Here is a 24,149-nt window from a genome sequence, read left to right as displayed (position 1 = left end):
ATTGTGGAAAAGCAAAGAAAACCTTGCCGAACCTTTGGTTTTCTCTTGGCAGCATCATGGAGTTGTGCTTTTTTTTTTATCTTCTTTCGTTTGGTGCATAACACATGCTATGGTCTTCATAATTCCTACTCCTACATTACCCCATGTACATTGCCATTTTGGTGTTTTTTTTTTTTACCATTTGATGATGAACTATAGTTTCGGGAAATGAGCCGGATTGTGTTTCATTCCCGTGTTTTGTTATAAAGGAAAGTTGTGACGATGATTATAAAAGGAAGACGCAATTTTCAGGATGAAGTAGAAAGGTTCCTTGGCCAGCTGCAGCGCACTTGAGCTGAAATTTTCAGAGGCGCACCGAACAAACAAGATGAAGACGGCTCCCCAACCCCAAGCGTGCAAACGGAAGAGACACCAAGCACGACAACAGCTAGGTGACAAGAGATCGGCACTGCAGTACAGAACCAGCACGAGGGGACGAACGCAAAGAAGATTCTCCCCCCATTTGTGCGTGAAACTACTGAAATCCCCCTTTCCACCTTCCACTCCAAATTCTGCATGATTCATGACCACAATCTAGGAGTACGGAGGCGCCTAATTTCACGCCTAAAAGATTAGGATCGGGCCCTCTGACAGAGTACAAGGATGAAGGATCTAGAGTAGCTAGGTGTCTCTTGGAGAAAATAGTGGGCGTGTTTGGTTGGCCACCAAAATTTGCCACACTTAATTTAGACAATTCTGACCATCGTTGTTGTCTGATATTTTGGGTTCAGGGCTATAGTCATGGCATCATAGGCATGCAACACTTTCTTAGCTATATACCTCGCATGTCATAGATCTGATACTTAATCAGAGCTTGATACAAATGTGATGGCCAATTTTCTCGGTACAAACGTTGTGGCTTGCCAGATCTTTGGCACATAAAGTATAGTAAAATGTAGCCATCGTCCAAAAAATAACTCTGAACTTTCCATAAGCATAGTACGTTTCAGTGATAAAAAGAGGTGATTATATATCCATGTAACAAGAGAAGTGAAGCCTTTTCACCAGCAGAAAGTATTGTAACGCCAGTAGGATCTCACATCAAATACTAGCCCGATCATGATTGGGATCCAAGAAGTGGTAGTGAAAGGTGAGAGCGATGGAGCCCAAAAGGCGATTGAGATTCACAAGCTGAATAGTCGATGAAAGCGTGCTGCACAGCCGCACAAATTGTTCAGTTTTCACCATGCAATGCGTCAGAGCTCAGAAAAGATAGTAGTGGCACCAATCTGTATGACTTCAAGCAGTCAAGCACGCGCGCTCGCAGATACTCCTCCGCCCTGTCCACACAACGCCGTGGATTTGAGATAGGCGACAGCCTGATAGGTCTAAGCAATGCCCAGAATCGCAGTACGAGTCAGAGCAAAGTCTCTGTCTGAGCGTCGTCCTTGTTTGACAACTGGTGATCAGCAGCAGGGCTCGCTTGCTGCGAGCTTCCAGAAATCCTTCACACTTGGCACAGTACTAGATGATGACCTGAAGCTGATGCGCCGATAGCGTATAATCTGCAGAGACACAGGTCTTGTGACTGATCATCTGCAAGTAGCAACGCATTCCTGTTCACGGTAGGAACAGAATGTAACGCGTGTGTTTCTTTTTCACTTATTGAAAGCGTCAACATCAATCTAAGGCAAAATGTGACTCAATTCAGGTACAAAACTCGGTGGCGCTGTAGTAACTAGAATCGGGGTTGGAACAACATTCAGAAACGAGTAGTGGTTTGAGGAAAGCTCGACAGGACAACAGGGTGCTATTATCGCGGTCAGCGACAGCCACGCCGAAGGTAGCATGGACCTATCAGAAAATTGAGGTGTCCTCCATGGCTTCACAAGTTCTTTTCTGGAACGCATGGCTTCACAAGTTGATTCGTGCGTGCTTGAAGAACGCGTAGAAGAGGACGGCCGACGACACAAAGAGGCTTAAGAGTACTAGCCAGATTTGCCACACTGCAGAGGTGAAAAGGAGGCAGCATTTGGTAAATCATCAGACGGAGCAAGACCCATTTACAGAAACATGTACCTTTCCAATCAGCAGGAACGTCGAGTTTCGTTATCTCTGCTCCCCATTGATGTGAGGTGGAGATTACAACCCTACAATATCAGAAGACGATATCACAATTCACAATGCATCTTACGACTTGCACTTGCCACCAGGGCAAGGCAGAGCGTGTGAGAGTCAGACATGTTGAGTAGCATGTGGATGCATGTGGAGGAAACATTTTTCTTGTCCCATTGAAAACCCTGACCTATTTATCATGTCATGTGTATGCAAATTTAGTCTGAAATCATAATAGTTCATAGCCAATGATATGCTTTTCATCCTTTTAGGGTGCACCTTTTCTGAAACAATCTTGTCGCCTATCCAAAGTGTGTTACTCGAGGAACTCTAAGTTTACTAGCTACTGGTTCAAGTTCAGTGTTATATACAGAATATTCATTTTCGGAAACTTTTGTTCCAGATAAAACCAGTGATCATTACCAAGTAACTGGATGCTTAGTAATGCTACTTATCACTCTACTGATGTTGGTTTTGTCTGTGTTCTTGCAACAACGATGAACGATTACCTTTCAGTAGGGCAAAATTCAATGGAAGAAATTGGAGAGCCAAGATGAACCTTCTTGCTCCAGTGAGAAACTTCCATCTTCTTTACATCCACGACACAAAAGTCACCATCACGATTTCCTCTAAAAAAAGGGGGAAAGTACATCCATATTAATAACACAATATGAAATGCAAAGAAAGATCCAAGAAATTGCTTTAATTCTTGGAAAGGAAAACTATTATGAGCAGTTTCAAACTTTGGCGATACAGGTGTTCCTAAAAATGCTAGACAGAAATGTGTTGACAGAATCAATTCAATAATCAGCATCTCATCCACTTACAGTGCGAGATACTTCCCATCCAAGCTAACTGAGAGTGTGGAAATGGGCTTTGCCGAAAGTCTTTTGTATCCGATTCTCTTCCAATTACTTATGTCCAAAACCATAGTCAAAACATCATGACCTATTTCGGAGACAAAGATTTAATTATAGCTGGCTGTTGGTGCAGTCCTTTAACTTCGTTTAAAGGATTACCTTTTACAAGTGTGCAAAACAAAAAGGGTTTAGTTCCATCCCTAGAAAAGCGGCAACACTCAATTTTCTCATCCTGTAAACAAACAGAAAGAAGATCAGAGAAACAGTTCAGTGTCAAATATCATGAAGGGTGAATATAGCGAGTTATCATACTATACCGGAGATCTTGTCAAATTGACCAGTGGAGTCCCCTCGTTAATCTTCCATATTCTTGCAGAACCATCAGTGGATGTCGAAACTAAGAACTCCGAATCTAAGCTACATGAGGAGGCGAGAAACTCTATATCAGGATCCAAGGCTACCGACATGAGTTTAGGCACTTAGCTTAAAAAGTAACAAATGTGTAGTAATTTCCTCACTTCCAAGCAAGTAACTCTAACAAAGGCTATACTAAAACTACCAAGATATCTAGCAGGTTCGTGTGCATACTGCGCCAGAATGAATCCTATTAATCTGAATATGTAGCTAATAGACAATGTGATGTAATGATGCGTGTGCCAATTTATTCAATGTTTTTTTGACAAATAAAAGCATGCTTCCCCTTATCTACACCTGATGTCCATGTCACGGAAGGATTTATGAGCTTTAGGTTCGTCCAAAATCATATTGAGACTTGGCCAGTGAAATATTCTGAGATGTCCATCCTGTCATAGCGGAAAACAATAGGAAAATTTAGATAAGAAATCAATTTCTTATTGCAGTCTATAGTCCAGCAAAGAAAAGTATGTATTGAATTTATATAACTTTTGAACAAGAGAGAATTAACAAAAATCTATAGTTCGATAGATGATAGATCAATACTTCAAGAAAGCAAAATGGAACTCATATCATTTATACAGTAAACACACAGAAAAAATGACAAAGTAAGAGAGATTTGCAGAGTCAAAATTTAAAATAACAAGATGGAATTAGCCGATACCTCACCACCAATAGCAAACTTAGCACCATCGGTGCTGAATGCCAAACATTTCTGAGGCCCAACAGATTGGAGAGGTGAAGCATCTCTTGAAATAAGGTGAATACCTAATTCTTTATACACCATCTTGAATAGCCTACAAGTGTGACAAAGTATGACAATCTAATCCGGGTGATCATTTTACAGTATGACAACGAGTAAAAACGATGAAAAATTAAGTGAACTGGTATAGAAACATAAAGGGCTTCGTTTGTGATGTTACAAGCCTGAAGAATGGGTATGCTTGTCTACTAGTTGCTTCACCAGTAATTCGGTATAGTAAAACACAAGTTCAAACCAATTAAAACTGAAGTGCATGCAATGCAGCTATGCAAGAGATGATTACTCAATCCTTTTGTGGATACAAACCAAATTGACTTGGCAATGTGTAATGTTGATCAAATTTCAAGTAACTTGTCAGCTAAAAATATAAGCTTTTATCAGCAAGTCTCAGAGACCCAGACTAAGCACTTCTAGCATCCGCAAGGAAAATTTGGTACAATTCAAGCTGCTCATCGCGCAAATGTATTTCGAGGAACTCACCTGCACCCTTTAGCGGTGGCACACACGAACTCCCGGTCACCGGGGTGCATGGCGATCGCGCGCGGCGCGTCGGCTCCCTCCTCGCCCACCACGACCCTCGCCTGCAAAACCGCAAGCGCGTGCGCCGCGCCGAGCGCGCACACCAGCCCAGCTCGCGATCAGACTAGCTCCAGAGCTTAAAACAGCAGACACCAACCCCCACAGGGGTCTGGAGCGCGCAGAAAAGCCGCTCACCAGGGGCTCGGCGGCGAGCTCGGAGGCCCTGGCGTCGAACGCGAGGAGGTCAAGGAGCGGTGCGGACGAGGCCGTGGCGCCCCGGCCGCACGCCACGAGAAGGCGGCTGACGCCGGCCAGCCCTTCATCGCCCCGCCTCCGTATCCACGCCGCGCAGGTCACCTTCCCGACCGCACCCTCGCCGCCTTTCCCTGTCATGGGAACCAGCTGCCGCAGCGGTGGTGGACTGGTGGCCTGAATGGGGCTCTGCTCAGGTCGCGTTGGCGCTTGGATATTTCTAGGAGGAGACGAGACGACACGAGGCCGCCGAGGCGCGACGCGTCGGACGGAGGAGCCGGAGCAGGCGGAGAGCGCCACGGAATCGTCGCGCGGACGGCTGGATATGCTCGGGCCGGCCGCGCGCGGGCGCCGTGTCTGTCACGTATTCACGTTGCGTCCCCCGCGCAACCTGCCGTACGGTTCCGGCCTCGCGTCTAGGCACATGCGACCGCACCGCTTCGCGGCAGAACGGAGAGCGCGGGGCTCGTTCATGAGAATACACGTGTGCCTCGTCGCCGCCGGAGCTCGCTGGAGACCGTGGCCGGAGGAGATGGTAGGGCGGGCGTGCGCGGGGCAGCAGGGGTGGTCGGTATTTCGAATCTGTGGAAGCATGTTTGAATTGCAGAGCGAACGGACTTGCAACAGTGGAAAACGGTGGCGGCGGCGCACCCATGCCCACTTTTTTTTTTAAATGAGAATTTTGCTCGCTTTCTATTGAAAGCTAAATATGAGTCTTACAGTAAAGGCAACAAAATCAACACCGAAATAGGAGAAAAACAAAAAGGCTGGGGGTGTCCCCGCCACCAATCAGACGCACAGAAACATCGTAGCTCACCCATGAGCAACCACCTGAGAACTGACAGCCTAAGCAAGACTAAAGGACCGAATTACAGCTCCATAATATCATAGGCCATGATTTGACTCGGATTGAACGCCGAGATCCACTGAAGTATGTTGGATAGAGATGCCTCCACGTTTTTCCTATCCTCCGGTGTGAGCAGGATCTTTCATTTCTGCAAATACGAAATCGCAGAAAAAAGCACATCAATAGAAAGCGAACGAAATTTCTTTTCAATCATCATCTTATTACGAGCCCTCCAAATCGCCCAAACTAAACCTGCAAAAAAGAAAACATCTAATTTTATCGATCCTTTACGAAACAAACCAATCAACGAAGACAGAAACTCCCCCATAGAATTGGGCTGAGAATTCAACTCAAAGCATTTCTTGAGACAACACCAAACAAAACGTACTAAATGACAGGTAAAAAGAATATAATCAATAGATTCTAACTTCCCACACAGACAACAGCAAACACTTTCTTTCCAACCCCTCTTCTTCAAAGCTTCAGCAGTTTGCAATCTGTTGTGTAAAATTTGACGGAGATTTTTTTTTTTTAATTTTCATAGGCAGTTTGCTGGACCAAATCGCTTCAGCACCCTTGCTGATAACAACACCAAAGGTTATAAACCTGTATAGGGATCTAGTGGAAAACTTTCTAGTTTTATCCAAAGCCCATAGCACCTTATCTTCCTCACTGTTCAGAACCATCTTACTCAAATTCTCATAAAAGGGTCTCTAGGTTTTCTGCTCACTCAGGTTTAAAGACATTCTAAAATGAAGATTCTAATTATTATCTATAACACAGTCTGCAATCAGAATGTTAGGATCATCACAGAGTCTAAAAAGGTCAGGGAACTGAACATGAATTGGAGACTCTCCAAACCAAATATCTTTCCAGAGAGTGACCTTGTCTCCACTGTTGACCTTGTAGTAAAGAGATGTTTAACTCTGTGTAGCCCCTGCCAAAATTGAGAAGATCCTCTTTTCTTGGAATTAAAAAACAGACCATCAGGCATGTATTTAGCTCTCAGAATTTAACACTATGTCTCAGAACTGTTCCTAATAATCTTCCATGTTATACATAGGAATACTACTTAAGCAAGAATTGGTTAGGATCAATCTGCCTCCTGATGACATTGTATTTCCCTCTCAAGAGACAAGTCTTTTAGACAACTTTGCACTTATAGGATTAAAAGCTTTCATTCTAAGATTCTGATCAGAGATGGGGATACCCAGATAGCAGACAGGAAAGATGCCCAATTTACAGTTCATCATATTTGCAATCCTTTTTGAAAATCTTTCACCATATCCATGACCTCTCCTTTGATTACATCCCAGAAGTTCCTGAAAAAAACTACTCCAAAACCATTCGGCCCAGGTGCTGTATCTAACTTCATGTTAAGAACCACACCTTTCATCTCTTCTTCAGTAATTTCTCTGATCAAAGACACCCTGTTTTGATCTTATATTTGTTGATTCACGTTCCAAAAATCTTCTTTGATATGGATGTTGTTATCTATAGTAGAACCAAATAAGAACTTATAGAAGTTCACCACATGATTCTTCAAATCATTTTGTTCAGAAATCAAACAATGCTCGGTCTCCAGAGAGAAAATCTGACATTTTCTCCTTGTACCATTTGCACAACTACGAAAGAACCTTGTATTACTATCTCCCTACAGGATCAATCTTAACCACCTCTTTGTTACCAATATATTTTATCCATTAGATACAAATGTTCCATCTCCTCTTCTAGCTTATACCTAAATTCCCATTACTCAAAAAGCCAATACCGGCAAGTTCCGCCCTTTGGTGAAGATCACTTAAAATACCACTGATTCATTTCTCCTCCTTTTATTATCATCAATTTGGCCCCACTCCCATCCTCTCATGAACTATTTGGCCATGGACAGGCACCCATGCCACTTGTCCAAGGAATAAATCTGATTAGGCATCCTTCCTTTCCAGTCATTCCACTTAAGGGAGACCATATCTCTAAACCCTTCAATCATTACCCACTGTTTCTCAAAAAAAAAATATTTTTATCTAGGCTTTTGTTTAAAACCTAAATCTAAAATTATGGGAGTATGATCAGAACCAATCCTAGTCAAACTAGATATAGAGCTCAGAGGAAAAAGATATTCTCAATCACAGGAAACCAGAACCCTATCAAGTTGACCATAACGATATTTTCCTGTTTGTTTGTCCAAGTAAATCTCCTTTATTTTCTTCTCAACTTAATAAGATGATTTTGGTCTATAAAACCGTTAAACATATCAACCAGCTGAAATTGATATGTCCAGTACTAATATCCTTCTTAGTTCTAATCAAATTAAAGTCACCACAAAGAGCTAAAGGTATGCAGATACTGTCACATATACCTTGTAACTCTTTTATAAAATCATAGGATAGATCATGGCTTGTACGATCATACACAGTCACCAAACTCAATCTTACATTGAATCTCTTATTTCTCAAACAAATTTGAATATAGAAACCCACGCCCACTTTCGCCGCTGCCGTCTCCATCCGCGGCTCGGCACGCGCTCCTCCGACAGAACAGCGCGTGGACATCTGTGGTGCGGTGGGCTGGGTTGGTCCGCCGCCGAACGCTTGCCTACGGAGCGCTGCGGTGCGGCCGGAGGGTCTTCTCGTCGAAGCTACCCTTGCCGCCTACTGGAACCGGGTGATGAGGTGGCCATGCATCTCATAATACCCTATTCAAGAGCACCACCAACTCCAATCCCGCCGCCGCCATCCTGCGCCTCATCGTCGCGGACGGACTCACCATTGCTGAAGGAAGTTCTCGCCGCCGCAGTGAACGGGTACGCCCTCGCCGATCGAGCGCCGCCACCCTGTCCACCCTGCGAAACCGGCGCGGGGCCTCTGCTCGTGGTCGTCGCGGAGCTGCTGCTGCTTGGGGCTATCGCCACCTCTGATGAGATGTGTACGGCACGGCCATCGGGTGAGCGCGTCGCCTTTCGCTGGGTTATGGCAGCCACACCCAGCAGCGCCCCCTCCAGCGAGCTCCGGCGGCGACCAGGCACACGCATCTTCAGAGAAACAAGCCCGCGAGGTATCTTCCTCGACTCGATAGCCGCAAAATGAAAAGAAACGGAAACTAATTTCCTGACTAGACACAAACAGATCGAGACTACTTTTTTACGCGCGATGGCTCCATCAAAGTTACCTTTTTTACACACGATCGAAGTCAAGTTACAAATCTGAGCTGAGCGCAGGAAAACGAAACATTCAACGGCGCATGCAGCAAAGATGCATCTGTGCAGACTGGAGATTGTACACTGATGCGTCGAATAGCAATCACGTTCTCAACTCAAACTAGTATATTCACACATGTTGTATTGTCGTTTAAAAACGGCTTTAGTGGATGGAGCATCACCGCTAGAAATTCCGCCTGAAATCCCTGCGTTCCAAACGGGGTTTCCTGCGTTCCAAACGGGGCCTTAAAACCGACACGCTCCATATCAGACTTCAAGATTGGTGGCTTCGTCCTTCAGGAATTGTCAGTGCTGTTACTGCAAACCATGGGACTTACTGCCGTTGGAAATTCTTCAGCATTTGCCAAGGGGCATCCGGTTCACTCCCTTTCTGCTACTGGACTATGGTATTAAGACTATGTTACGCTGTCTTCCTATTCATGGTTCCGGGAATTTGTGATCGAAGCATTTTCTCAGGGCTGCCCTTATCTGCTTCAGCATCTCGTCAATCCCAATATGCTTTCTGCAGAACAAATGCATGGAATGAACTGATGTTAAGATCAAGACAGTGCGTTATTCCTTTTTTTAAAAAAGACAGTGCGTTATTTTGAGAAAATGTCATGATAGAACAATATTTCCTCCAAATAGTTTGGTAAAGTGATGAGACATACAATACGCTTGCAGCGACGACAGCTTGAGGTCTTGGATAGTCCCCAAGTTCCTTTTCACCGCCTTCAACTTTAGTCTCTGATGAGACCTGATGTTCACTTATGTTTCCATTTAGGTTATCTTTGCTGGCTTTTTTGTCATGGTCTTCTTCACATCCAATTGAAGATATTTCAAAAGCCAGTGATGATAGCCTATCATGGGCCTACAAGGAGAAAAAAACAATGCTACAATAGTTTAAACAGCGACCATGCCAATATGAGGTCAAATTTTCAGGAGATTAGTTGAAACAGAAAATCGCATCATGGAAATTAGGAAGACAATAGATTGAATCAAATGAAGGTACGGAAGTGCACCTTAGGAAGATCAATCTTGTTCAGGACCACAACGTAAGGTCGCTCCAGGTATTGGGGGTTATACATCCTTAGTTCCTGCAAAGAGATGCTTGTCAGATTGCTGTTCAACACTGCACCTTGACTTGAGAAACCAAAATATAGACAAATGATTCAGTTTTCACTTTCGCAAATCACAAGCCTCATATCCCCAATTAAAATTTACAATCCCTTAAGAGAATGTTTTATTCTAAGATCCTATATTTCTCCTAACTGGCTAGAAGCCTAGTATCCTCATAGTCCCATACTCTTAACTGGACCTCTCTTTCTTTACTGGACCTTCTTTCTTTACTGTAACAGCCAAAAGACATGGAGAGCACATTAATTACACTCATGACACTTGACTTCCCTTCAACTCGATTGATTAAACTTACCACATACAGATTAGCAATAAGATTATGACCCTGACAACATATAGAAAGGTATTCAAACTATGTCGCCACTGATGCTAGTCTAGCAGATTCAAGGCTACAGCTATGGACAGATAGAATGATAGGTAGTGAACACTGTAATACTGAAAACCAAACAGGACATTGGAATGTTGAAAGCAATTAGAAAATACTTCTCTGACAATCTTATAATCGTTCACAGGGTCATCTGCAGCAGCATCAACAACATGGACGATTACTCTAGTTTTCCTGAAGTTTAATTACACCACATGATGAGTCCAAAGAAAATGATGTGGGGAAGCAGCATGAAGCTTCCAAGGAAATATAGTGTAGGAACCAAGCAAAGAACATAGAAGGAAAAACAGTACCTTGCCCAGATGAGCACCCTCAATTAGACCTGACAAGTCTGCCAATGTTGCTTCTGAGGAAAACTGCAATGCGCCTAAAGCAGGATCTCCACCAAACCGGCCAAGATTTGGCATTAATGTAGTGAATGGATAATCAGAAATGTCTGGTCTTGCAAGCGTTATGGCTGATAGAAGTGTTGACTTTCCAGCATTAGGAAGTCCCTGAAGATGAAAGTAAGACAATCATACCGTGTCGACATGCCAAAGAAATAGCCCCAAAGCAAGCCTCAAAACATGCATGATCAAAGATCTGCAGCCTAAAAATTCAATATATGGACCCTCGAATATGATATATATATATATATATATATATATATATATATATAGGACACCTATTCTATACTCCTAGGAGTATGTACTCCCACATGCAATATACCACCTAAACAAACACTTTATACTATTTTATCATTTTTAGTATACTCTAATACTAATTCTAAGATACTCCAATATGAGTTGTATGAAAAAAAATTCAATGTTAGCCTTTCATTTTTGCTATATACTCTTTTTTATATATATAGGAAAACTAGTATGTACTCCTAGGTGTATGTACTCCCACCTCTCATATACCACTTTTACACGTGTGTTATACTTCTTTATCACTTTAAATATACTTCATTAGTAATTACAAGATACTACAATACAAATCCCACGAAATTTTTTATGAAATTCCATGATTTTTATCATAATTTGCGTATATACTTCTTTTATGTATAAAAAAGAGTATATAGCAAAAATGAAAGGCTAACATTGAATTTTTTTTCATACAACTCATATTGGAGTATCTTAGAATTAGTATTAGAGTATACTAAAAATGATAAAAGAGTATAAAGTGTTTGTTTAGGTGGTATATTGCATGTGGGAGTACATACTCCTAGGAGTATAAAATAGGTGTCCTATATATATATATATATATATAGGAAAACTAGTATGTACTCCTGGGTGTATGTACTCCCACCTCTCATATACCACTTTTACACGTGTGTTATACTTCTTTATCACTTTAAATATACTTCATTAGTAATTATAAGATACTACAATGCAAATCCCACGAAATTTTTTATGAAATTCCATGATTTTTTATCATAATTTGCGTATATACTTTTTTTATGTATAAAAAAGAGTATATAGCAAAAATGAAAGGCTAACATTGAATTTTTTTAATACAACTCATATTGGAGTATCTTAGAATTAGTATTAGAGTATACTAAAAATGAAAAAAGAGTATAAAATGTTTGTTTAGGTGGTATATTGCATGTGGGAGTACATACTCCTAGGAGTATAGAATAGGTGTCCTATATATATATATATATATATATATATATATATAGGGCGCTGCTATTCTTAGCGCTGCGCTAAGAATAGTTATTTAACGCCCCGGCCTTCCTGCGCCCCGATCGTAGCAAGGCTCCAGCGATCACCCGCAACCGTAAAATTATCATTCGCAACCGTAAAATTGATATTCATAACTGTAAAAACACAGTGTTGGTCCCTGATTTTTAACGTATTGAGTTCTGGCGAGCACCTTGCAACCGTAAAACACAGTATGATGAGCCCGCAACCGTGAAAACCCAGTATTCGTAACCGTAAACTCTATTGACTTTAACCGTAGAATTCCGTATTGCAAGCCGTATAATGACAAGCCTTTTATGGTTACATCAGAGAACATACTACTTGAAACAAAGAATGTTATCCATGTCGCATAACAGTGAAATATTGCATAGTTCCTGCACTTGATTATGTTCCTTCAAATACATGATTTCAGGAATTGTACTACTAAATTTTGTATTGTAATAATAATGAATATTACACAATACCTACTAATAGATGATATTAGTACATGTATTGGATTCTACAGTCAGCACTACTAAATTCTACACTAATATCTTTATGGATGACTGTAGTACGTTGTTGCCGCCGTCATCACCCTTGCCGTGGGTGTCCCTGTCACCATGTCTGCCTGAGGAGGAGAGGAGGATAGATGTGTAACAAAGCCTGCAGTGCTGGGGATTGTGCCGAGAAGATCCGACCTACTGGATTATACATTTGCAGTTACTGCATAGATCAAAACAGAGATAAAATACAACATTAGAATCTGCTCCATTGAAGAAGCCCAAAATTGACTAATCTAGCCAACAACTACATGTAATGGATCGATCAAGAAACCATGCTCGATTTACAGAAAACCAACAAAAACAATAGACCTAATTAGTCACATCTGCTCAGATCCATTACATGGGCGAGCCACTTCAACTCATATCCACACCCTTCACTCAGAAGTCAGATCCGCACTGATGGCTACCGGATCAAGGACGTTTGCCGGTGCTTCGCATCATGAGGGTGGCCAGCAGGGCCTGCGCAGTGCTTGTCCTACTAGTTGGAGGAAGAGGAAGATGCCTCATGCCCAATCTTGTCGTGCCCGCCACTCCCCTACGCGCGGGCAACACTCGACGAGGGAGGGAGGCTAGATGCGACCTCCCATGGGGGCTGCCACCGGTGCATCCAACATCCACATCTGCGTGCATCATGGCCTTCTTGGCATCCATCGTCACTGCCGCCGCCGCCGATCTAGATCAAGATTTGAGCATTGGATATGAGAGAGAGAGTTGGATAGGAGAGAGAAATAGGATGGAAACTGGAATGAAATAGGAGGAAAGAGGGGGTGGTTTCGTTTTTTTATTCACGGTGGTCGAGATTTTACGGTTGCGGGGAGCGTCTTTGTGTTTTTTATAGTTGCGGGTGGTGGTAACATCTAGCGGTAAAAAAATGAACCTATATAAGGTTACAATAACTAATGCATTACGGTTGCAGGCTAGGCTGGGGAGCAACGTGTTGGTTAGTGGGGAGGTTACATATGTACGGTCGTAATGAATAAGAATTTACTTATAGGAAACAATGCATTTAATGATAACGTCCAATCGTAAAATAATGAACAGATATACGGTTACAATAACAAATGAACTACGGTTGCGGGCTGGGTGTCTGGTTCGCGGGGTGGTTCAGGAGATCAGGGTCGGAGGGCGCGCGCGGCCAGGGTGTTAAATAGCTATTTTTAGCGCAGGGAGTAGAATAGACTATATATATATATATATATATATATATATATATATATATATATATAAGCTAATTAACTAAATAATCTAAACATTTTCTTGTTCCCAAAAACTCTAGATGCATGGATTATTGAAACGTCTTACCACAAGACCGACATCTGCAACCACCCTTAAGATTAACTCCAAGCTTACTTCCTCACCAGGCTGACCATGAGTTAATACCTATAGACAATGGAGGTAAAGAAATCACAAGTGTGATGAAATTGAGAGTAATAGCAAGAAAAAACAACTGCATGTGGTCCTTTGAAATTTTTGAACTATCAAAATTCATCACACCAATAATAGTTAATACCAGAAGTTCTGGTATGTTCAAGAATTTGTAGTTGACTGTTGGCTTTACCGCTTGAGCATCTTTAATGTCTTCTTCTCATGATCACTCATCAACCAATGAACCACAGTTTGTGGAAGTTTAGACTTTAGATCAATTTGTGCATAGGCTTAATATGACATTGCAGACATGCAAGCAGCTTGACATTTGCAAAGCGCATGAGAGGAGGCAGTCAACTCGATTGTACTATGTTCACTGATGGGCTGATTATACAAACCTAAGCACTAAACAAGCAATGGAAACACAACCATTTTTCCCCAATAAATCCTTCCCCGGCTAAAAAGATACAACAAAGGCAACATATTGGTAAAAACAACCTTGAAGCTACCATCAAATCCATTTGAAAGGCCATAGTGACAACTTACCTTATCACTAGCATCACACATGATGTTTGGGGATAAAGCGATGGCTTTCCTCTGTACTCGGACACGTCTATCAAGCTGATCTGCAAAAATGAACTAGACCTGTAAAACCATAAAATAAGAGGGAATAATCATAGTGAATGATAAAAGAAGTCCACAGTATGGCGATACATCAAGGAAGCAATTTTACAAAGCTAGGCAGTTAGGAGTTAGATCGAACTCAGTATTAAAGGAATCGGCATAGTTTCCATTGCTTTAGTAATCAGCAATAATAGAAATCAATCACACATAAGGTCATATACAAGTCTGACTGACACCCATATATAAAACCGGTACCTATCGACGACCAAATTGTAGATCTTTGCTAGAGCACTCAGCAAGCAGCCAACCATGTTGACTATCACACTAGGTTACACTTATACAAGTTTCAATGAATTGAAACTGTACAGCTCCATGTCTCAAAATGTTGAAATGCCGAAAGGGATGGCTAAGATTCTTATCACGCACTTTACACATTTGTGCTCAAAGTAATATTGAAAAATCTTGGCATGATGGTGAAGCATATGCTCCATAGCATTTGTGCCATCGAAAAGGGATACTTTTTTATGTTTCATAAAATTTCGGGACAGTATGCATTTGGGGCTAGGAATTCACAATTCGTCTTGCATTAGGCTGACACAACAGCCAGTCAGGAAACAACTCACCCCGCCATGTCCACCTCTAGCAAAAAGCACCTCGTCACCGGGATGAGCCAAATCAGCAAGAACAGTCCCCTTCTTGCGTTTCACAACAATCCCTGCAATTCGATGCGCAGGCATTGATTAAAGCCCCTATACTCATATCGCGAAAATGCTCGGAATTCACAGCACAGAATCACAAACCTAGAGGCACGGGTATCCTGAGCGTCTCCTCGGCGAAACCGTTGTGCATCCTCGAGCTCAGTGTGCCGCCGCCGGCGCCCACATTGCCTCCCCGCTCGGCGCAGTACCGCGCCTTCTCGTGGAACCGCAGCAGCGTCTCCTCGGCCTCGTCGGCATACACCACCACGTCGCCGCCGTGCCCGCCCGTCGGCAGTGCCACCGACCCGTCGTAGTTCCTCTTGTACGACACCTTCTTGCTCTTCTTCTCACCCTTGTTGAACCTGCCGCGGGGCTTGGCGGCGTCCGTCGAGGGGGCGGGCGGCATGGCGAGGACGGCGCCGTGGCCGCCGTCGCCCGCGCGGACGGTAACGACCGCGTGGTCGAAGTACTTGTGCGCCTCCTTCGCCAGCGACTGCGGCGGCGGCGGGGCACCTGCGGTCGGGCCGGGCTCCTTGAACCTGGTCGCCCGGCACGTCACCGCGACCGGCGTGTGCTTCCTGGCAAGGCCGGGGAGGGGAAGGAGGCGCACGCCACCCGAGATGGCGTGGTAGTGGTGGTGGTGGGTGGCCGCGCGGATAGGGTGGGAGGGGAGGCGAGGATCGAGGAGAAGAGCCATGGCTTCGCCGTGGTGTGGCTGCAGTGGCGCGGCCACGGTTAAAGTTACCGACCGGCGATAACCGCGATTACAGGTCAGAAATTAAAAAAATAGAGAAAATTCATTTAACAAAATTTAAAATTTAGATATAAAAAATCGCAATTTTAGCCCGATTACCGAGCGATTTTTACGATTTATCAAGTGGTTTTCTTAAATTTCCGCATTGTCGATAACCACTCGGTTTTCTTAATTTATCGAGCGGTTTTCTCGATTTTCAGTGGAGTTCAACCAAAAAACCTACAAATTATCTTAATCTTCTAAAATCAATAACTAATTCATCTAAACTTCAAATCAAGTGAAACAAATTTTGTTGGTTTCCTTGTGATATGATCTACATGATAAAAGTATTTATACTCATAAAAAAGTTCAAAATTTTCTATGAGAAATTGTATTTGTTAAACCAAGTTAAATGCATAGTTTACTCTTTGCTAATCCAAAATTCATGAAACTAATTTTTTTAGTCTTCTTACATGATCCTATATCTTTTAAAAATACATGAACTCATGAATTAGTTATTGTAACATACATGATTGTATAAATGTGTTGCGACTAGATTAATTCATAACTAACCCATCACACCTCAAAAATTAGTGAAACCACTTTTATTAGCTTATTTATACTATGATTTACGTAGGAAAAATAATAGTAGACATGAAAAATTTAATTACAGTGCTGTTTCTTAACATATTCACTTTATGCTTGTGAACTTTGTAAAAATCATAGAGAAATTAATAAAACTTTAATAAAGTGAAATTAATTTTAAAGATTCTATTAAAATATATTTTACACAAGAAAAATATGTGTTTGCATGTTACACTTTTCCTTAACATGAGTTAATAACTGAGCCGCACGCTTCAATTTTTTCATTTTTTTCAAACATCCTCCCTATATAATATGATGCAAACGACATTATTTTTGAAAAAAAAATTCACAGAAGGTCTTAGAATCGTGTCTAGTTTTTTTTAAGATTTTTTTATTTCAAATTTAGTTACCGTTCGGTTTCTGAAACCGGACCGGACCGAGAAGGTCGGTAACCGCGATTTTTGGACGGTTACCGTCGCATTTGCGAACCATGGGCGTGGCTAGCAGTGCGCGCGTTGGAGATAACCATTTTTCTTTAGAGGAGGTGGAGATAACTGATAAGCCGCGGCGCTGCGGGAGAAGTGGGGCGTGGGAGATTTAGGATCTGACGGGCTCGGTCACCCGCCGTTGGATTGCTTAGAGGACCTAATCAAGGCCGTTGGATGGTTATGGTGGGCGAGCGAGCTTTTGATGATTTGGACAATGGATACGTGCAGGTTCGCCAGGATTTATTTTGATTTCCTTTAAAATGGATTTATTTTGATTAAAACATAATTTATTTTTTACCATAACTTATAAATCAGTCTCCTTATACTGTTATTACTTTTATTTTTTTTTATTATTACTCTTACGTTTATATTATTATTATTTTCTCACTATCTTATCTTTTTAGTTAGATTTTATGAGTTTCATCTCTATCTTACCTAATTTACTTGAGACAAAAGTTGTTGTAAAAAAGAATTTATTTTTATTTTCCGTTCGAATTGAACTGTTTCCCATGGAATTCTTTTGTTCCTATCAGGCTTTTTTAAAAAAAAGGGGCGAGCATCCCCGGGCTCAGGCTTTGAATTGTTGAACATGTGTTCTGTGCAGAGTAAGGTGTTGTCCTTCGGACTTGAGCGACAAATTCAAAGGGATTACATTGTTTTCCATTATGTACAATCCTTCGGATCTGAATCGGATCTACAATTTAGAAGCTTGCTGGAAATTTCATTCCTTGGTACCAGATTTTATCGATTGTTTAAACGTCCAGAATCTTCTAGCAAAATGGATTATCTGTACATCTAGATGCCACCATGCTTGATGCTGAAAAATCTGCGGACGAACTTGGTGTGGAATGTTCATTTAACAGCACAAATAGAGGCTTACAAACAAACATTTTTTCATTCTGAGCATGCATTACCAGAATAATAACCACACAATTCATTCAGCTCCAAAGATGGATCCAGTCAAGAATAAACCATACAGTAAGGTACCAACAACGAAAATTGTGCGCTCTTGCATCCCAAACTCAAGCCTTATGTACTCTAACTACAACTCTATGAGGCGCTTGATGCAGTAGGTGCCCACAAGGAACCAGCCAGTCATCACGCCAGCGAAAGCAAGTAGGCCGATCAGGAAGGTCGTGCCGCCAAGGAGTGTACCAATGGAGAGCACGACCGCGAACGGCAAGAAGGTCTTCACCAGAGCCGCAAAGCTTACCCAGCGGCCTCTTAAGAACATTACCGCAGCCAGGCTGACCACATTCCATTTGTCTTGGCCGGAGTAAAACAGCCGGTTCAGATTGTTCGCAACAAAGGAGTGACAGTTGCAGGTGAACAGGTTGTAGTTCCTGTGCTGGAACTCCTGCGTACCTTTCTTCAGCGCATCGTCCCATGTGGCCTCCCCTTCAGGTTCAAGAAGCTTATCGCACTGCAGATTACACAAGATCAGTGTTTGGTGAGTTAGCTTGATTCAGTATTCAACATTTAAGTGCTACATGCAGGTGAGTAACCGTGACAAGTCATAAGAATAGCATAAACCAGAGTACTAACTTCACCACCGTTAACTTGAATGTAGCGTGCAACAGCTCCAAAGGCAAAGTTGTCAACTGATATAAAATTTGGACCAGCGAAGTCCAAAATTACACCATCTTCTCTGCAAATACCAATGTGGCCGATAAAGGGCACTAGCCATGTGATGAAGGGTATAGGAGTCCATACTATACAACAAGGAAAGCGGGCTCTTCGTGGGTCGATTGGACCAAGCTGGCTTCTGTTGGTTTCCATCGGATCGCTATTAGTTTGAGCTGTTGATCGATAGGCAGAGGCAATTCCTGCAAAAGATCGATGACGGAAAAAAGGATGAGCATTCAACGGAACAAGTGGGCATGCATGTGGTCAGGTAACACAAGTGAAGTGTACAAAAATGTATGACGGATAGTTTACGGTAGCTCATTACCAGAGCACATGACACTGGAATATGTAAAGCTTATACATACAGATTCCAAAAGTACTCAACAGCTTAAATCCACTTGCAGAATGTAAGCTCACAACTAAACTGACCAGGCAGATACTCTACTCTTTTTTTCGAAAATAGATACTCTACTTTTCAGGAATAAGATGTTGCCACGAACCAACCATTGAACAATACCATCTTTGCAGGCAATGGATACCAATGGAAATTTAGAGAGTGAAGGTGAATGATCGATATGTTCAAACAATTATGCAGGCATAGTCAACTGAGCAAGCCAGCGCCATGATTGCAGTAAATCTACACCGAGATCACAGGCTCAACTCCAACGAAAGATCGAAAGGGGGCGATGAGGCCTAGGCAGGTGAGCAGGCCAAGCAGAGCGGGTGTTCTCACCTCACCGGTCCTCGTCGGCCGACCGTCGCCGGCGCTGAGGGATTGTCGTCGGACGAGAGGAAACGAGCTTTGGAGGCCGTCGGCGTCTTCCTTAACCTCGGCCAGCCCGGCCGTCTCCGTCTGGCGCGTTGCCCGTAGCACCTCACGGCCCCTCGTCGCCCCTCGCTCGCCGGCGGCTCTCGGCGCCCTCGGAGTCGCGAGCTCGGGATGGGGATTGGGGACCCACCGGAGCAGGGAGTTGGGTTGGGGGCTCGGACGACTCCAGTGCGGTGGGAATGGAGTGATGGACTCGAAGATGAAGAATGGGCTGGGCCTTGGGCTGTCGGAGGCCAAATTTGAGAAGTGGGCTCTGAGCCGGTCTAGGCGGCTTTGGAACGTGGAAAATTTTGTTAGATTTTTTAAAACACCAATACAACGTATAGACACATGTAGATACTCGTATCATAATACATATGTGCTTGTACAGTTCTTACTGAATGCTGGAGATACAAAGGTGAAAAAATGACGAAGCCAATATAGACGTCTCGCTGAAAAAAAAATGTTAGAAATTAAATTTATCTCTGTTTTGAACTAGATCATAGTAAGGATTTGGATCCTAATAATTTCTCTTTGCAAATAGGCCCTTACCAGGCACACCAGTTTCCTTGCCACGAAAGAAAGGAAACCTGCACACGTCGCGTGGCGTCCGCGCTCGCGCCCCCAACCGAGTCGGAGTCCGAAAAGCAAACTCGCAGACTCCGGCGTCGTCGCGCGGACTCACCCGCTGCACCAACGTCGCCTCTCCCGGCTACAAATACCCATACCCATCCCTCGCCCTGAGGCATCGATCTCTTCCCAGTCGCGCGCTCTAGAGTTCAGCCATCTACGGCGAGGGAAGAAACCAAGAACTCGCGCCGCGCTCGATCGGCGACGGTCCCAGCCGTCGTCCGCCGTTCTTGGGAGGAGTTCTTGCTGCTCTTCTTGGCCGCCCGGGAAGAGGATGGGGAGGCGATCGGCGCCGATGGGCAAGTACGGCCGCGTGTGCGGGGAGCTGCTGGACATGGGCGCCCGGATCGCCGTGCGGTCCTACACGCACTGCCCCCAGACGGCGCGCATGTACTACAAGCCCCCCTCGACCGCCGCCACCGGAACCGGGAGCAGCGCCGCCTCGTCATCTCCCTCCCCGAGGGACGGCGCGTCCGGAGGGGCCGACGCGTCGTCTGTGACCGTGAGGACGAAGCAGCAGCAGGCGGCGGCGGCGGCCAAGGCGTTGTTCGATGCCTCGGGCTCGGAGATCATCTTGTACGGCGGCGCGTCGGATTGATCAGCACGTGCCCACGGCGGCGGCGGCGGCAAGAAAGAATCGAGACATTGTTCGAGATGAATTGAGGAGCGAGTTGTCGCCCGCACGATTCGAGTAGTTCTTTTGCATTCTTTCTTTCTTTGATTCGGCGATGCGACAAGTTTTTCCAACTCCCTCGATCATGTCCCGAGGGGGTTGAGAGTTGAGTCTGAAACTAATGTTCTTTAATCTTGATCGATAGAATTGGATTGAAACTTTTCTGAGAACGTAATCCGCAATTGCGTCTGGAGAATTTTGCTTGGCCTAGTTCCGGTGCTATTTGAATTTCAGAATCTACCGGGCGTACGTGTATGAAACTGTGAATGTGTGATGATCACGTATCATCGCTTGTTTCTGAAGTTGTCAATAGCTGACAATCTGCCAAGGTAGCGTAGAGTTCATGAGGAATTCTTAGATGTTTTGATGAGCATTTAAGCTGACAACCATTCATGGGACGTGGATCCTCGTTACTGCACAGAGGCCGACATGTGGGCCCGGGCCCACATGTCGGCCTCTGTGCATTACTGCAGAGGATACAGAACCCCATTCATGAGGAATTCTTGGATGTTTTGATGATGCCTCAACAAGGCAACAACAATCGTCGAGAGAGGTTGCTGACATTGTGCGATGATTGAAGGACAGAAATTGGAGAATAATGTTTGGTATAACAGCCACTTAAGTTAGTAGTGGCTAACGACAATTAGCTTATTCTATGGAGGTTCATTCGGGCCCATCGATGCCAACAGGTTCTCGTGTTTGCACGCGGAATATCTTCACATGGGGATTGGATTCTTGTCAAGAACATACTGCAAACGGTGCAACTGGCTTATTTTTCCTACCAGGTTCGTGCTCGATCCACGGAGCGGTCGCGACGACACGATGATCGTTTGCTGCACAGTTGAAAAGAAGAAGGAGGAGGAGGAGGAGGAGGAGGTCAGGCGAGCTGTAGCGTCTGCTGGAGACGTGAGGCGTTGGGCGGTGGCCATGGCCTGCGTTGCTTGCAGTTTTTCATCAGCCTTTGCCCTTGTGGCCGTGATATGTCGCTCGGATTTTCTTCTCCATCAAGCAAGCGAACTCTGTCGTCACGACAAGGCAGGCTCTGTCGTCCGTGATATGCCCTGCTCCCTTCGCCTTTTCCCTCCTGTCCTAGAAAAAGGCACGCGGTGTAGCACGGCATGAGATGGCATCCTTGTCCATGAACGATGGATGACATCGCAAACGTTTCAAGCAAACATGAAGCGCGAGTTTAGTTTTGGTAGCAGCTGGTTGTAGGTCACCTTTTCTTATTTCTGTAATCGCAGCTGAGGGCTTTCTTCGCTTCTTCAGTTTGCCTGCTTGCCTGGGCTTCTTGCCGTTTGTTGGACGAGGAACAGGCCGTCTGTAACCTTTATTTCAGTTTTTCCTCTTAATGAAAAAACACGCCCAGACCTATTTAAAACAAATGAAGCGCAAAGGCAGGCTCCTGTTTCAAGCAAGATTCTCAGGACTCAGGAGATTAAAGAATTTTTCGCCCTACGATAAGTGTTCTCCGCCAACACTCTGGTTGGGCCTAGGATTCTAAAGCTGTGGCTCAATGAGCGCACGAGTTCTTAGCTGCAGAACGTCGAGTTAATCTAGTTACTTTTGGTTAGGAACTAGAGTCTTAAACAAAGTAGGCTTAAATTTCCTAGTTAAAGTAGAAATTAAGTCCGCATTATAGTCTGACCATGATAAGTTCAACCTGCATGAATTAACAGGGCAAGGGTCTAGTTTTGTACCAAGTAAGAAAAAATGAAAAACAAAAATAAAGAAAGTGGAGGTGCGATACGCATCTCTGGCCAAAGTTGATTCTTTCAAGCATACGTGAGTTTTGCGTGAGTTGCAATGTATATGTGAGATCAGAGATAGTTCATCAACTTGTATATGTGAGATCAGAGATAGTTCATCAACTTGTCTTATCTTGCTGTTTTTGCCATATTGGCAAGTACAGCTCGAGTCCGTTATGCGCGTCAAGCCCCTGGACTAAGAACCAACACAGAATCGTTTCAAAATTCGATTCAAGACCGATTACTGAGCCCTGGCGATTTCTTCTATATTCACGGTTTTCGACGGTAATTCGGTGAAATTCGGTAAAAATCGGTCGAATTTTGTCAAATTTTTAATTTTTTGAATTTTGAATTTAAATTTAACCGAAATCGGTCGATTTTTGAATGCGAACCGCAGTGAATTGATCGGTAACCGTGAATATCAAGTGGTTACCGACACATTTTGAAACACTGCACAGAATACCCTCTGCAACTACATAATCAAATCCAGATTCCTCACAAATGAAAGTTTGGCCAAATAAAACAATCAACACTAGCTGCATGAGCTTTTGCTTCAGCTATTCTGTTATAAAAAAAACTCCATGGGCCAACAAGAGGTCCGTGGGTAAATCGACTAACCGGACCTTTTTTTAACTAAAGCCCAACAAGCTTGTTATGATCTCAAATGCAGATTGCTATATCTCTTTTTTTTCCTCCTTTTTTTCCCTCCTTCTGGTGAGACCAATTCGGCCTGACAAATTTGATGGGCCCCTCAATTGACAGAAACGACTATACAGACGAATTATAGTCTACAAAATCCAGCACAGAAGAAATTAAAAAATGGTTGATACGTCAAGTTAAATCCAGCACCACCAAAATCACCAGCCCAAATGCCATGAACAGTATTCATGAAAGACTTCTGCAGCTGCTGACATTTACTTGGAACATAGATGCATATATGAACGGATAATGTCCAACATTGGAATTTCACGAATTGTGAACTTTTGGACCGTCAGTGGCCAACACTCGGAGTCGGAGGGCACTGGCCGCCGACGTTGTTCCCGTAGGTGCAGTTGGACGGCTGCGCCGAAGAATCGGTGCCCGTCAACTCCACCAGGACGACGTGATCCAGCGCCACTTCAGAGCCGACCTCGCTCACCAGCGTCCTCGCCGCCGTGCCGCCGGAGGCAAGGAAGACGAGCACAAGAACCGCAGCTACAAACGTCGGAGATCTCATGGCCGATATGCCGATCAGTTCCTCGCGAAAACTCGGACGCAACGATGCGGACTTGACTGTATGCCTGAACAAAACAGGCTAGCTATGTTGCTTTCAGTGTTCTTGCATGGTTCCCTCGACGAACCTCGCGTTCTTGTGAGCTGTGTTGTGTTTACGTGTATAAATACACACACAAACACAGGCCACAGTCTGCTAAGTGAGGGAGACTTCTTGCACTGTGATGTGACCCTGGAATGCTTGTCGTCCAGGGGCAGAAAAAACTGG

General features: G+C 43.8%; 4 protein-coding genes and 1 pseudogene across 4 annotated transcripts; 1 reads left to right on the top strand and 4 right to left on the bottom strand.

The window, feature by feature from the left end:
- Nucleotides 1-1,607: 1,607 nt before the first annotated feature.
- Nucleotides 1,608-5,560, bottom strand: LOC133913543 (SEC12-like protein 1). Its single transcript, XM_062356719.1, has 10 exons — nt 4,846-5,560; nt 4,612-4,712; nt 4,033-4,165; nt 3,666-3,757; nt 3,272-3,371; nt 3,114-3,186; nt 2,922-3,042; nt 2,604-2,723; nt 2,059-2,129; nt 1,608-1,985 (listed from the first exon to the last, which is right to left on the bottom strand). The coding sequence occupies exons 1-10, from the start codon at nt 5,041-5,043 to the stop codon at nt 1,894-1,896; spliced, it is 1,101 nt and encodes a 366-aa protein (XP_062212703.1). The 5' UTR covers nt 5,044-5,560; the 3' UTR covers nt 1,608-1,893.
- A 3,343-nt stretch (nt 5,561-8,903) lies between these two features.
- Nucleotides 8,904-16,102, bottom strand: LOC133913544 (probable GTP-binding protein OBGC2; annotated as a pseudogene).
- A 1,992-nt stretch (nt 16,103-18,094) lies between these two features.
- LOC133913541 (protein RTE1-HOMOLOG-like) lies at nt 18,095-19,811 on the bottom strand. Its single transcript, XM_062356718.1, has 3 exons — nt 19,544-19,811; nt 18,730-19,010; nt 18,095-18,607 (listed from the first exon to the last, which is right to left on the bottom strand). Exons 2-3 carry the CDS (start codon nt 18,961-18,963, stop codon nt 18,227-18,229), a joined length of 615 nt encoding a protein of 204 aa, XP_062212702.1. The 5' UTR covers nt 18,964-19,010; nt 19,544-19,811; the 3' UTR covers nt 18,095-18,226.
- A 509-nt stretch (nt 19,812-20,320) lies between these two features.
- Nucleotides 20,321-21,066, top strand: LOC133911277 (uncharacterized). The gene has a single exon (XM_062353475.1). It carries the CDS (start codon nt 20,523-20,525, stop codon nt 20,844-20,846), a length of 324 nt encoding a protein of 107 aa, XP_062209459.1. The 5' UTR covers nt 20,321-20,522; the 3' UTR covers nt 20,847-21,066.
- A 2,313-nt stretch (nt 21,067-23,379) lies between these two features.
- LOC133911276 (uncharacterized) lies at nt 23,380-24,003 on the bottom strand. Its single transcript, XM_062353474.1, has one exon. The coding sequence runs from the start codon at nt 23,883-23,885 to the stop codon at nt 23,661-23,663; it is 225 nt and encodes a 74-aa protein (XP_062209458.1). The 5' UTR covers nt 23,886-24,003; the 3' UTR covers nt 23,380-23,660.
- Nucleotides 24,004-24,149: the final 146 nt, after the last annotated feature.

The sequence above is a fragment of the Phragmites australis genome, chromosome 3 (genome assembly GCF_958298935.1).
Source record: "Phragmites australis chromosome 3, lpPhrAust1.1, whole genome shotgun sequence".
NCBI classification, from domain to species: Eukaryota; Viridiplantae; Streptophyta; class Magnoliopsida; order Poales; family Poaceae; genus Phragmites; species Phragmites australis.
This window is presented reverse-complemented; position numbering and strand designations above follow the sequence as displayed.

Excerpts from the sequence above, each read along its gene's own strand:
- LOC133913543 (XM_062356719.1), bottom strand. The coding sequence starts at position 5,043 with ATGACAGGGAAAGGCGGCGAGGGTGCGGTCGGGAAGGTGACCTGCGCG. Across the intron at positions 4,166-4,611 it reads GCCACCGCTAAAGGGTGCAG|GCTATTCAAGATGGTGTATA; the intron begins GTGAGTTCCTCG and ends TCACACTTGTAG. Across the intron at positions 3,372-3,665 it reads TTCCGTGACATGGACATCAG|CTTAGATTCGGAGTTCTTAG; the intron begins GTGTAGATAAGG and ends CTCCTCATGTAG.
- LOC133913541 (XM_062356718.1), bottom strand. The coding sequence starts at position 18,963 with ATGGAAACCAACAGAAGCCAGCTTGGTCCAATCGACCCACGAAGAGCC. Across the intron at positions 18,608-18,729 it reads TTCAAGTTAACGGTGGTGAA|TGCGATAAGCTTCTTGAACC; the intron begins GTTAGTACTCTG and ends TGTAATCTGCAG.
- LOC133911277 (XM_062353475.1), top strand. The coding sequence starts at position 20,523 with ATGGGGAGGCGATCGGCGCCGATGGGCAAGTACGGCCGCGTGTGCGGG.
- LOC133911276 (XM_062353474.1), bottom strand. The coding sequence starts at position 23,885 with ATGAGATCTCCGACGTTTGTAGCTGCGGTTCTTGTGCTCGTCTTCCTT.